Source organism: Myxine glutinosa, chromosome 1 (genome assembly GCF_964187855.1).
Source record: "Myxine glutinosa chromosome 1, kmMyxGlut1.1, whole genome shotgun sequence".
NCBI classification, from domain to species: Eukaryota; Metazoa; Chordata; class Myxini; order Myxiniformes; family Myxinidae; genus Myxine; species Myxine glutinosa.
In genome coordinates, this window is record NC_136261.1 from 199,320,349 (window position 1) to 199,334,618 (window position 14,270).

The 14,270-nt window shown below is 42.6% G+C and overlaps 1 protein-coding gene across 7 annotated transcripts in view; it reads right to left on the minus strand.

Annotated features, from left to right (window-relative positions):
* Positions 1-14,270, minus strand: part of LOC137433592 (uncharacterized) — a 377,223-nt gene that overhangs the window by 244,450 nt on the left and 118,503 nt on the right. For all 7 annotated transcript variants that reach the window (XM_078782386.1, XM_078782378.1, XM_078782406.1 and 4 more), the window contains 4 exons: positions 13,529-13,609; positions 13,229-13,420; positions 7,680-7,766; positions 5,947-6,138 (listed from right to left, as the gene is read on the minus strand). In XM_078782386.1, coding sequence (XP_078638512.1) covers positions 5,947-6,138; positions 7,680-7,766; positions 13,229-13,420; positions 13,529-13,609 — 552 coding nt within the window. The remainder of the gene's footprint in view (positions 1-5,946; positions 6,139-7,679; positions 7,767-13,228; positions 13,421-13,528; positions 13,610-14,270) is intronic.

Below are 14,270 nucleotides of genomic sequence, written 5' to 3' on the forward strand. Positions count from 1 at the left end.
TGGCAGGATGGCCTGGACTGGAGGTACGCACACTTGACTCTAAACTGTCCAGCCTGGGTTTGAATCCCGACCCAGCTATAACCTGTCATGGGTGAATCACAGGCAGGGTGATTCATCAATGTGTGTACCGCTAAACTGGGCGCCCCGTTTGCGTCCCATTAGTTGTTGGATGTTAAGGATCTCACCGTGTTTTCCACAAAGAGAAGGCGAGCTATCGCCGGCACTCTGAACAAGTTGTGGCCTGGCATGCTCTTCTCCTCTGCCGTTATATACGTCCTCCTCGGCATCTTTTTCCAGAAGAGCCCTGTCTCGTCACAGTTGAAGATTTGCTGGGGGATGTATCGTTCGGCTTCTATCAGTTCGGCAAAAGTTATAATAAAATCTTCAGCTGCCTTCACATTCGCCTCACCAAGTCGACAACACGCACACCTCGCTCATGTTTTTCGATGATTGCGTGTTTTATATCCAAGCACATCATCCTCTACTTCTTCTCAGTACTGCCCTTGGCACTCAATTTCTTAGGACCCATGGTTAAAACTAAGAAATTTTCCAAAATAACCAAAATGCGAAAACAAAGCAGCAGCGATATACGGCAGAGATGCTTGCACGGCAAGATAACCACGTGACCTGAACCCACCTGGTGGCGGGTGGCGTAAGCTCCAAAATAACCAAAATGCGAAAACAAAACAGCAGCGATATACGGCAGAGATGCTTGCACGGCAAGATAACCACGTGACCTGAACCCACTTGGTGGCGGGTGGCGTAAGCTCGTAACTCAGATCTCGGCTCGCATCTCAAAGCAATAAACCGCCCGAGCGACGGCTCGTATCTCGGAAAACTCGTAAGTTGGTGCACTCGTAAGTCAAGGTTTCACTGTATATATATATATATATATATATATATATATATATATATATATATATATATATATATATATATATATATATACACAAAGAATTAAGTTAAGCACCCCTACACAACGAATTAAGGTGAGCACCCCATAATATATATTCTTTGTGTATATGTATACATTGGCATATATTCTAAGGTATGTGAGATCAAATAATGATTGGTATGACATTAGCAATTATCCATTGATGAAATTGAGTGATCAAAGTGAAAAAAAGTGATTGGTTGAGTCAGTGATCCGATCACGTGGGTCCTACACACGTTATTGACGCAAAGATCGCTAGAGGTCTTCTCAGAACAATGACTGTACGTTAGAAAACATAAACGTCATCCACACTGTCCGTGATGGACCTATAGCTCCATACTTAAATGGAGGTGAAAATATGCCTAAAATTCCCAAAAATTTTCACCTTAAATTATTCAGAATAAAATATTGAAAACGGCATGATTGTTATGTTTTTATGTGACCATAATATCACTTCTCCAGAAAATATAGCAATATCATGGGTATATTACACTGTTTTGACGACAACAAACTTGTAATGTGCGAGGTTGTAAAAAAACGGGGGGGGGGGGTGCTTAACTTAATTCTTTGTGTATATATACATACATATATATATACATATTATTATTATCATTATTATTATTAGGAAATGTTGAGTTGGATCTTGGAGACGGCGTGAAGCTGGAAGGTGTGAAAACATTTTGCTACCGAGGAGACATGTTGAATGGACAAGGTGGATCAGACTCGGCAACGGTTGCTGGAGTGAGATGTGCATGGAAGAAGTTTCGGGAACTGAGTGGCGTGCTGACGAGGAGGGGAGTATTGTTGAAGTTGAAGGGAAAGGTGTATGCTGCATGTGTGAGAAGTGTTATGATTTATGGGAGCGAGACATGGGTAATGAACGTAGAGCAGGAACAAAGGCTGGAAAGGGTGGAAATGCGAATGGTTCGGTGGATGTGCGGAGTATTGTTGAGAGAGAGGAAGAAAAATGATGAATTGCGAAAGATGATGGGAATAGAGCCTGTGATGGATGCTGTGAAGAGGAACAGGTTGAGATGGTTTGGTCATGTGTTGAGGAAGGATGAAAGTGACTGGTTGAGAAGAGTGATGGAAATGAATGTAGAAGGACGTAGAGGACGGGGAAGACCGAGAAAGACTTGGCTAAAGGTGGTGGAAGAAGAAATGCGGGCAAGGGGGTTAACAAGGGGAGATGTAGAAAATAGGGCAAAATGGAGAAGATCGTCATGGGCCCCGCAAGGCCAACCCCCGCTCTCGCAGGGAAAATGGCCTTCAAATGCCTGTTGTTGTTTGTTGTTGTATATATATTTAATTGTTTTATTTTTTTACGGCTTCTGGAGATAATAGACATCATTTATTGAAAAAGTATTTTTCATGGAGAGGTAGAAGCCAGTGCATGTTCAGGGTTATTATTTTGTGCCTGGACATTTATGCCATAATCAATCAATCAATCAGTCATGGTTTTATTATGAATTCGTCGCAGCCAAAGGCTGAATTGTGAATGATTTACAACATAACATAAAATACGAGATCATGAAATAAATAAGTCAATAATTTGCAATCACTGTAACATCTACAAATAATTAAAATGAATAAAAAATTACTACACTACAAGTACATTTTCAAGCATTAATAACATGACAAATAAGCATCGTTTAAGGTACACACAATATTGAAAAATACACCCATTGTCATAAAATACACACGTATAAAACACACACTGTTAAAATGGCTGCAATAATAAGTACCATGTTCCAAGATGAAAATTTCCTTAAAATATAAAACTAGGATATATTTTAAGTTATGAATCTCACTTGGAGAATATGTGTTAAGAGATTAATCTTACGTAGAACATATTCATGGTATTTAAAAGTCTAACTATATAAGGCATTGCACTCTTTCTGTAACGTTCAGTCCTGCACATAATTTCAATAAGCTTATTGCTGTGACGTAATTGTCTAAGTGACGATTGTTTGTTTGGTAACCAGTCTGGGAATCTACTATACAAATAAGATGCAAAGTTACTACAAAGTAGTTCACGACGTTCGTGCAGTGAATTCAGCTGGCAGGTACTCAAAGCATTGTAGTAGGAATCATAATCGCCAGCAAAAATAATTCTCAATGCTCTTCTTTGTATCGATTCAATCAATGCATGCTGTTGTTGTGTCAATGAGGAATGCCATATGGGACAGCAATATTCTAACATAGGTCTGATGTAAGAAATGTACACAGTGATAAGATATTCTATCGGAATATGGAACTTCCTCAAAGATCGAAGCATATACAGCTTTCGCGACGCTTTCTAAACGATGAAGTTTACATGATCTGCTCACTTGAGATCATTGCTGACAACAACTCCCAACAGCTTGACCTGCTGACTTTCCTCCAGTCTAACGTTGTTAAGTTGGGGTAGCAGTGGTGGCAGCTGGCTGTGAATAAACGACACTCGCATTATCTGGCACTTAACTGGGTTGAGCTTCATCTTGGAATCTGTACACGACTGTTCAAATTCTGAAAGGGCTGTTGATAGGGTAGATGGAGAGTCCATTTGACGCGACTCTACCAAAGTTAAGTCATCCACATATTTCCACCTCTTAATATCAGATAACTGGAGAGCGTCATTGATGAGGGCCAAGAAGATGAGTGGGCCCTGTCGCGTTCCTTGTGGGACTCCACCAGTTGTTGAGAGAGGCATATAAAGTTCTCTCTTATAACAAACTTGCTGGATGCGGTTTGCGAGGAAGCTGCAGACCCACTGAATTAAGGAAGGTCTTGCTCCCATCACATACAGTTTGTTGATGGCTACGGTGTGATCCACTGAATCAAAAGCCTTCGAAAAGTCAGTCAAAACAATAGTAGAAATTGTACCAGGTCTGTCAGCTCTACCATACAGGAAATCCATCAGTTGTATGAGGTAATACCTGCACGGTTCCCAAACTGTTGAGGGTCGATGTCAGCAGAAATGTCGGACATGAGCCATTGATACACGAATAGCTCTGGAAGCTTCGCGAAATGATCAGTTAATGCGATCGGTCTCAGTTTGTCTCGTGTCGGTGGTGATTGTTTAGGTAGAGGAACAACTATTGATTTCTTCCATTGACTGGGAACAACACCTTGTTTATATGAGGCGTTGATAATGTCACAGAGAGGAATGCTTAGTTCCAAGGCAAACTCTCGTATAAGTCTAGGAGAGATGCCATCCGGCCCACAACTCTTCCCCACTTTGGTCTTTGATAGTTATTTATAGACCATCATAGGTTGCACCATAGGAACACTATTTGGTGGGAAAGGAAAAGAAGCTGGAATATTGTCCTTGTGTAATGGGGGTGTACTACTCATAATTGAAACAAAGTAAGAATTAATGGCGTTTGAAATTGCTAAGGAGTCGCTGCTCGGATTGCCTGGCAAGTTGATAATCAGCTCCTGTTGTGTGTTGGACGTCATGAGTTTAATGTAACGATACCATGAACTTGGGTTGTCACACTTCAATCGTTGAACTCGGTTACTATAGAAGTCTTGCTTTGCTTCATTGATTTTCCGTTGAACCTTATTTCGGAGGATTTTCCACCTGGGGGATCCTCTATGGAATGCTGCTTGTCGTTTATGAATCAGCACTTTCACTTCCGATGTTATCCATGGTATATCTGCCACATGGAGTCTAATGATCTTAGACGGGAAGTGAATGTTAATTGCAGAATTCAACTCGATATAGAATTGTGTGCACTTGTCTTCAACGTCACATTTGCTAATAACATCTGTCCAGTCATGATGTGTTATCCATTCACCAAAAGCACGAATGTCTGATTTCTGCATTGGGCGGATAACTTTGCGCTTCGTATCATTATTGGAAGAGAAATGGTTGTTTCGGGTCCCACATTACCCCGCTGTGATCGCTTTGCCCGATTGGAGCAGCAAGTTGAACAGAACTGTAGAGGTTTTTCATATTTGTCACAATTTTGTCCAGTACTACATTATTTCTTGTCGACTGGTCCACCACCTGCTTAAGATTATGGCCGATAAAAAGTGCAGTCAGATCGAGGTGATTGACATCTCCCATTATAATAATACCGGCACCTGGATGGCGAGAGAGAATGTCATCAACTGCGAACGTAAGGTATTGAACAAACAAGATGGCGTTGTCGTTGTTTGGAGGCGAGTAGACAGAGGCAACAAATATGGAGGATACCACTCTTGGTAGTCTGTTCGGACGTAATTGAGCCCAAACAATCTCATGTTCTTCAGGCACTGCAATGTCAATAGAAGAAGCATTCATGATAGATTTGACATATAGGGCAACGCCACCTCCACGACGATTATTTCTATTCTTTGCCAGCAACGAGTAATTTGGTATGCTATGTACGTTTTCTGGAACAATGGCCTTAAACCAGGTCTCACTGACAGCCACTATGTCCAGATCGTAATCTTGTACAACACAGCAAATTTCGTCAAACTTGTTGTTCAGTGACCTTGCATTGACCATGTACATTGTACACCGACGGCAGCATGACTTGAGTTGGACGAGATATCAACCTTATATTGCGATAACATCTGCTTCTTTGTGGTTGTTGTATTGTTTCACAATTTGGAAAAGAGATCCTCACCTGTATTGGGCGAGAATTACGTTTTCTCCCACCCCGTTTTCCCCGCTTCCTCCGTCGTTTTCGTTTTCTATTATTCCAGGAAGAAGCTGAAATAGTGATACTTTTATACTGCCTCTTGTGAACAGGGCATGACTGTGATAGTAAGCACCCTGTGATACTGTGATAGTAAGCACCCTCCATAGTAAGCACCCTGTGATAGAAAGCCTTTCTGATGGCGATGAAGTGCTTTCTATATAAAATACCTGTCTGGACTATTTTTTAAGTTATTATATTTTGTTCAACAAATTCAGCTTTCATCGTTTTGTCTTCAAGGGTGCAATTAATAGGAAATAACAAATCTGTTGTTCTCTCATTTTGTAAAGATTATGCATAGGATTCACTCCTGAGAGTCAAAATATCTTGCTCGCCACTTACCAGTGCTAACAGTGATGGTGGAGGATCCACCCTCTTTGCCATCTTGGATGACTGATACTATGATGATATAATCTATTCCAGGTGTTAGTCGGTCCAGCACCAAAATGTTCTGGTCAGCCTTTGCTATTTTGTCCACCGATACTCCATGCTGCCCATGAGAAGGAATTCCTTGCACACGATATCCAACAATGCCTGGAAAAGAGGCAGCTGTTGTTCATGTGGGGTCACTGAGGGCCTTGTTACACACAAGGTGACAATAACATGATTCAAACAATAACCCTATTTTTGTTATCCTGTTTGTCCAAAGAAGAGCGATACTTCTCATCTCCAGTTGTGAAGCAAGTAAAGTTGTCCTCATTTACCATAGCCTCTACTTTAAAGTCACTCTTCTTCTTCTAATTGACTCATTGACGAATTTATTACTCAAACTCATTATAACAGCTTTTGTCATCTTACTATAATTCACTAAATGTCCGTTCATCTGTCTGTCTGTTTGAAGGTACCGCAAAAACGGCTGAACCGATCGCAACGATATTTTGGGTGGATAATCCTGGGATCTCCTGGAGTAAAATAGGGTATATTGTTTTTCCAATTTCAGCTTTGGCCTCCAGCATTTTCAGGTTTGGACTCCCGCATAACGTTATTTTCCCGGGTGCCGCACAAACGGCTGCACCGATCACTGCACGGCTGCACTGATCGGCTGCACCGATCGGACTCGGTGACCTCGGACAAAGACCTTTTATAAGGACATGGGTTGAATCCCTGCTTGAGAGAATACCAACCCCCTCCCCGCCATCACGGTTGTCTCTCCAACTCACAATCCCAAGAGATATGCGGAAAGGACGACCCAAAACCAATTATCTTCTTTTTGATTCGTATATAAACATCATTAAAAGTAAATAATGACCTCGGCCAAAGTTCAAACGACGTGAGTTTAATCTCTACATGAGAGAATTCCACATAGCTATTTGGGAGGTGTATAAGCCAACAGATCGCTGTCTCCATCGATCTTGCCGAGGCCGTAACACCTATCAGCTCAAAATCCTTTTAACTGTTGAATTGGTAGTTTTTACAATGAAGGAAACATTAACAATGTTGTTAAAAGTTTATTTTGTGATTAATTTGTGTTTGGAGTTATGTTGTTTGGAATGAAAAAAGAGATATCGAGTTCAAGTAAATGACGACATGCCGTGATGGTTTCTACTTTCTAAACGTGAACTTCGCGGATCGCCATATGCATATTCGCCACGGACCCACAATCGATGTTTCTTTACGTGAGCGTACCCATTTGTTTGCGAACGGGTACGTTTTTCATGGAAGTCCTTCACGAGCTTGCTGTCCATGTCTGACGTGCAACCGAGGGTGCTACAGGAATGTGGAATTTATTGGTTCCATGCTTTAGCATTCACCGTATCTGCATTGCCTGTTTGCTTCTGGCCTCCCACCCGTGCGTAGCATTCTTCATGCGTAGCACGGGTATCTCACTAGTTTTGTATAAAATGCTCTTTAAAAATAATGAACAGATGGTTAATAAAAAGATAGATGGCTTTCTTGTTAATTAATAAGCAATATTTTCCCCCTACTAATAAAAAAAGTATTTTGTAAATTTTAATGAAAAATAACAGATTATTTTCCCTCTTTGTGCAAAATAGGCCATTGTGCAGTAAATACTGTATAAACCATTCAACTTTCATCGATTAACCCTTTGATGAGCATTGATATCAGAACATTACCTGGAGCAGAAGAATGTTCCCAGGTGACAATAAGTTGCATGCGAACTTCATCATATGTTGCTTGGACATTCCTTAGCTCTGTTGTCCCTGTAATTGAAATGAGAAATGGAGAGTATGAATTAATAAAGAACAGAAGCCCAATGGTAGCACTGACATTGAAACATAATTGTTGTTATAACAAGTGCAGAGCATGTACTTGTATCCAGTTTATTATTGCACAAGTCACATGTCAAATGTTACAAGGCTCAGAATGTGGGTGATGTGAAAATGCATTTTGATCACTTTCATTTCCTCTTTGCATGCTTGAACATGTTGATCAGCATTATAATTCAAGAAGTGTGTGTGTGTGTGTATGTGTGTGTGTGTGTGTGTGTGTGTGTGTGTGTGTGTGTGTGTGTGTGTGTGTGTGTACGTGTGTGTGTGTGTGTGTGTGTGTGTGTGTGTGTGTACAAAATATGTGCAATATGTCATGCACAAGATGTGTGCACACACATACCACTGTACAACAACTGTACAACAACATGTGCATAATGTGTATACAACACATTAAAATATGTGTGCATACAATACACAGCAAATGGTGCCACACAAAACAAAACAAAACATGACAAAGCAAAAGCAAAAGCAAAACTAAAGCCAAACATGTGTATAAACCATAATCGTGCATGGGTATGTGCAAATCACCACCCACGGACATGTGTGCGCATGCTTGTGCATGCGTGCATCACCACTACAGGTACTCATCTTTCTCAGGCCCCCTTTCCACTCAGGTCTGGCAAATCTCAAGCCCCCCCCCCCCTTCCACTCGGGTCCACCAAATCTTAGGTCCCCCTTCCACTCGGGTCCGCCAAATCTCAGGCCCCCTTCCACTTGGGTCCACCAAATCTTAGGCCCCCTTCCACCCGATCACCTAGATCTCAAAAAGGCCTGTTTCAAGGTAAACCTTTGGTGCTTTGGGGTTGGCGTGTCGATGTACTTTATGCCTGTTTGTGCTTTACCACAATGGAGTTTCGAACCGGCCGCGGTGCCTCTGTCCACTCACAGGTGCTCTTACGTGAAGTGTGTGTGTGTCATTGGTTGTTATCTCAATTTGCAAGTTTCAGAAGGTGTAATGAAACCCTCCCAGGTACCAAAGTATCCACCTTGGTTGTGTGTATGTGTGTGTTCCCCCTCTCTCCTTTCTCCCCCTCTCCCCCCTCCCCCACTTCCTTCCTCTCTCACCCCTTCCGCTCCGCACCCACTCCCCTCTCCTGCCCTCCTCCTTCCCCTCTTTTCATATTCCCATCACGAAGCGACTTTGCGTTGCCCGGCTACACCGGGTACCTTTGCTAATTATCTAATAACCAACAACCAATAATGAAAAAATGAAACAATCCAATAACGTTGATATTCATCGGCTGTCAAAATTAGCAAGCTTCTCCAAGTTCCACATAGATTAACAACATTACAGAGTGATTAGGTGTGCCCAGGAATTACTGTACAGGAGTAATGTATAACAGACAGAATTGATCTTGATTTAATCGAATAATCTTGATGACTCACTGATATTCGTATTACAATACTGCAAGGACTCGAGACCTTGGTGATTTTTTGATGAGAGCTTAAAATTCACTGCTTTACTCATTTTTACAATTAAGCAATAAGTGATTAGATTAATATTGGTTTAGGGCCATCCATGTATTACATATGCACTCGAGAAGGTGGAGGAGTTGTCAGAAATTCTGTCATATTGACATACCTAATAAATATATGGCCACTCTCAGGGTACCAAAACAGATTAGCAACTTCGACATATTTTTCTGGAGAAAACCCTGATATCATTCAGGTTGCAGCTTGTCTTGTTCAATATTTTAATGGAAATAGCATTTTGTTGCGATTCAAAGATCACTTTTCACCTCACATGTTTGTATTTGATGATATATGGTGACGATATTTCACCTTCATCCACGTAACGTAACATTGCACCCAAGCTTAAATGAGCCCACACTCACGTCAATTTCATAAATTACATATGATTATGAGGGTCCAATCATTTTTAACTTCCTCTCCCATTTATGACAATGTTAAGGCAGAGATACCAGCAGAGAGTAAATTCGACAAACCATTATAAGTTCTAACTCAGTTTCAGATGTTGTACCCTGGCATGATTTTCACTTTTCGATAGTGCTGTAGCGGCTACCGCTGGGTTTACACAATCGCCTTGCACCTACCTAGGACGCGGAGCGATCACCATGCCGGGCTCGTCCAGGACGCCCGGGCATGCCCGGGCATGCCCGCCCTCGACTTGCCAGGCCGTGGCCAGGACGCCCGGCCACGCCCGCTCTCGACTTGCCAGGCCGTGGCCAGGACGCCCGGCCACGCCCCCTCTCGCCTTTCCTGGGCAAACGCTCCGGGATAATGTGTGTATATATATTGCTGCCCGATAAACGGGCTTTTCAGAGTACCCGAGTTGTTTTGTGACAATAAAGAAACTCGGACGAATTCCAGCTTTTTGTCGCGTCCATTCTTCCGACTACGTGGGAGCACAGCTCCTTCAGTGCAAACTCTTCCACCAAACTGGATGGAGCATGAGATTTGGAACCCACTTGCTAACACATTGTGGAAGGGCACAGCAACTACTGACAAGCAACTAACAAGGCCAAGATTGTGAGTGTTGCGCAGCAAAGGTACAGCAGCATCAATACAGATAACAAACCAGAGTTGCTGCTGGCACACCAAACCAGAGGATCTGCCTGCTAATTTAATTCCCATACATTAAAGTGTTCTTTGTAAGTGTCTGAATACATATTTGGTATTTCAAAACTCAAAAATAAAAGTATTTCCTAAAATTTTTTAAAACTTGACCTTGGACACTTTTTAGGTAACCTTGTGCAAGGTATCAAATACGTCATTTTATTACACCAGTCAGTTAATACAACAAACAACAACAGGCATTTTAAGCCCATTTTCCCTGCTAGAGCGGGGGTTAGCCTTGCGGTCCCCATGACAATCTTCTCCATTTTGCCCTATTTTCTCTATCTCTCCCTGTTAACCCCGAAATGGTTTGAGATGGTTTGTTAACCTTGTTAACCCCCTTGCCCGCATTTCTTCTTCCACCATCTTTAGCCAAGTCTTTCTCGGTCTTCCCCGTCCTCTACTTCCTTCTACATTAATTTACATCACTCTTCTCAACCAGTCACTTTAATCCTTCCTCAACACATGACCAAACCATCTCAAACTGTTTCTCTTCACAGCATCCATCACAGGCTCTCTTCCCATCATCTTTCGCAATTCATCATTTGTCTTCCTCTCTCTCAACGATACTCCACACATCCACCGAACCATTCGCATTTCCACCCTTTCCAGCCTTCCTTGCTGCTCTACGTTCATTAACCATGTCTCGCTCCCATAAATCATAACACTTCTCACACATGCAGCATACACCTTTCCCTTCAGCTTCAACGACACTCCCCTCCTCGTCAGCACGCCACTCAGTTCCCGAAACTTCTTCCATGCACATCTCACTCCAGCATCCGTTGCCGAGTCTGATCCACCTTCTCCATTCAGCATGTCTCCGGCGTAACAAAATGTTTTCACACCTTCCAGTTTCATGCCGTCTCTAATATCCAACTCAACATTTCCTCCATCTGCAGCTCCCTCTGTGCACACCTTACACTTGAATGTAGCTGCCACACTGGTTAATGACCCTCTCAGACCACTACATTTTTTATGAACCCACTCAGCGCACATTGTACATTGAATGGAGTTCACTCCGACACCCTTCCTGCACACAGCACATGGCCACTTCCCAGTTCTTTCCACATCACCACATGCTTTACCACTTGCCATCACCTTCATTTTTCCGATATTCACCTTCAGACCTTTTGTCTCATACATTCCTTCCACTTGTTCATCTTCTCCTTCAGTCCATCCATACTTTCTGCAATCAACACCAGATCATCTGCATACAACAACTCCCATGGTAAACCATCCTTTACGTTCTGAGCCAGCACCTCCATCACAGCTACAAATAGTAGTGGACTTATTACCGACCCCTGATGCACTCCCACCTTCACCTCAAACTCACCACTGTTCCCGTCCTTCGTCCTTACAGCTGTGCGCACTCTTTTGTACATTGCCATCACTACTCTGATCAACCATTCCTCCACCCCTAACTTCCTCAATGCCCATGTCACTACTTCACATGGAACCCTATCGAATGCTTTCTCCAGATCAACAAACCCAAGAAACAATTTCTTCCTCTTCTCCATGTACTTCTCCTGCAACTGCCTCACAATAAAAAGCGCGTCTGTCGTTCCTCTTCCTGGCATAAATCTAAACTGCATTTCGTCAACCTTCACTTTCTTCCTTATCCTCCTCTCCAACACCCTTTCCAATACCTTCATTCCATGCTCCAATAACTTTATCGCTCGATACGAGCCACAGCCCAAAGGGTCACCTTTCCCCTTGTATAGAGGGACGAGGGTACTCAGTTCCCAATCCACTGGAATGCGGCCTTCTTTCACCACCAGATTGCAGATCTCTTTCATTCTCTTCGCACCCCAATTTCCCGCTGCCTTCAACATATCTCCCACAACTCCCGTCGGCCCTCCCGCTTTTCTACTCTTCATTGCTTTTATCGCTTCCTCAACTTCCTTCTCGGTTATCTTCTCTGCTGGTCCTAAACCTGGGTTACTCTCTATGTTGCCATCCCATTCATTCTCTGCATTCAACAGTATTTCCATATATCTCTTCCATCTTCCTTTAATTCCATCTGGGTCCACAACGATTTGTCCCACTTCATCCTTTTAGCAACTCACCCCTATCACATCACACGTCTCTTTCGCTATCTGCTTTGCAATCCTGAATACCGCTCTCTGACCCTCTTCCAAATCCAAGCGTTCTCCGAACATTTTCCTACATGCCTCCTGCGCCTTTGCTACCTCTTTCTTTGCAGCCTTCTTGGCTGCCTTATAACTTTCATGCTCTGCTTTTTCTGCCCCCGTACCCTTCGCCTTCTGCCACTCCTTGAACTTCTTCCTCTTCTCGTCAATATTCTTTCCAACTTGTTAATGTTAAACAACTTTCAAAACAGCAAGATAGTTTATTGGGATTGTTATCCTGAATAGTCCAGTTCTAAATTTATCACATATTCCAAGTTTAAAATAGTCATGAAATACCAGTGAAAGAATGAAGAACTAGTCCTTCACTAGTGAAACTTAGTGTTGATCTGCGTCGGTGGACAGGTAGAACAATGGATGAAATCAACAGAACATTGATATCCACCGTGGGAGAAGCTGGCTACTCAGGTGTTTAACCTTTCATCAGAGCAAAAGAGGAGCAAAGGGGAAAAACCCAGTATTGTGAAGTTTGTTGCCCTTTGTAGAGGATGTTAATCTGGTTGAATTGTTCGCAGTATTACAAGCACGCAAAAAATTAAAAAGAAAAATTTACCAAAAATATTTTTTCAAAATTTATGTTGTATGAGCGTCGTCAATATATGGGGTATAATGAGATGTACAAGTTATCAAAATGCAGTGCACAAGTAAAGGATAAATCAGTGTTCTAACCTGTGTGGATGTGATCGGTTGGTGAACGATCTTCATCACCTTCATTAATCACTGAAACAGTGATTCTGTACCGTACACCTGGGGTTAGTCCATCAAGTGCAACTGATGTTTGATCAGGTCCAACAACCCTCTCAACTAACTCTCCATGCTGGTCGGGCATAGGTTCTGCTCGTACCTGATACCCCGTCACACCTGAAGTGGGGGAGGGATGGAACAAGGAAAATTTGTTATTAACCATCCTACCATCTGAAAAAATGACTTGATTTAAAAAACTTTACAAATCAAGGGTGATTTACTTACCTGGACTATCAACTCTTTCCCAGGAGACCACTGGCTTCATGCCAGATGCTCCATCCACCACTTGTCTCTGAGGTGCTGCAGCTGCAAGAGAAGAATAACAAGCTCAATAATTACCTGCGCCACCAAAGGTGACCCCTGTCTGTCTGCTTGTCTGTCTGTTTGTCTGTTTGTTTGTCTGTCTGTATGTTTGTCTGTCTGTCTGTATGTTTGTCTGTCTGTCTGTGAACAAGATATCTCAAAAAGTTGTGGAAGGATTCCGACGAAAATTGGCACAATTGTAGTATATGTGACAAAGATGAAATGATTACATTTTGGTGAAGATCCGGATTCGGATCCGGCTAGTATATTTTTGTCCCCCGTCGCACAGCGGAGCGAAAGGGGGACTATGGCTTTCCCCTCCGTCCGTGTGTCCGTCCGTCCGTCCTTCCGTGCGTGCGTGCGTGTGTGTGTGTGTGCGTGCGTAAGCGAAGGACCGCATTCGAATTTGGTGTGTGGGTGCAACCCACGTCAAAATCCAAGATGGCCGCCGCCATGTATGTCTGATGCCATGTATGTCTGAACGTTGTAACCTGCATATCTTGAAAAATAAGCGAAGTACCAACTTATAATCTGGTGTGTGGGTGTATCTAGGCATAAGGAAGAACGCTATTGAAAATTGGGTCGCCACGTAAAAATCCAAGATGGCCGCCGCCATGTATGTCTGAAACGTGTGAGATGAATATCTTGAAAAATAAGCGAAGTA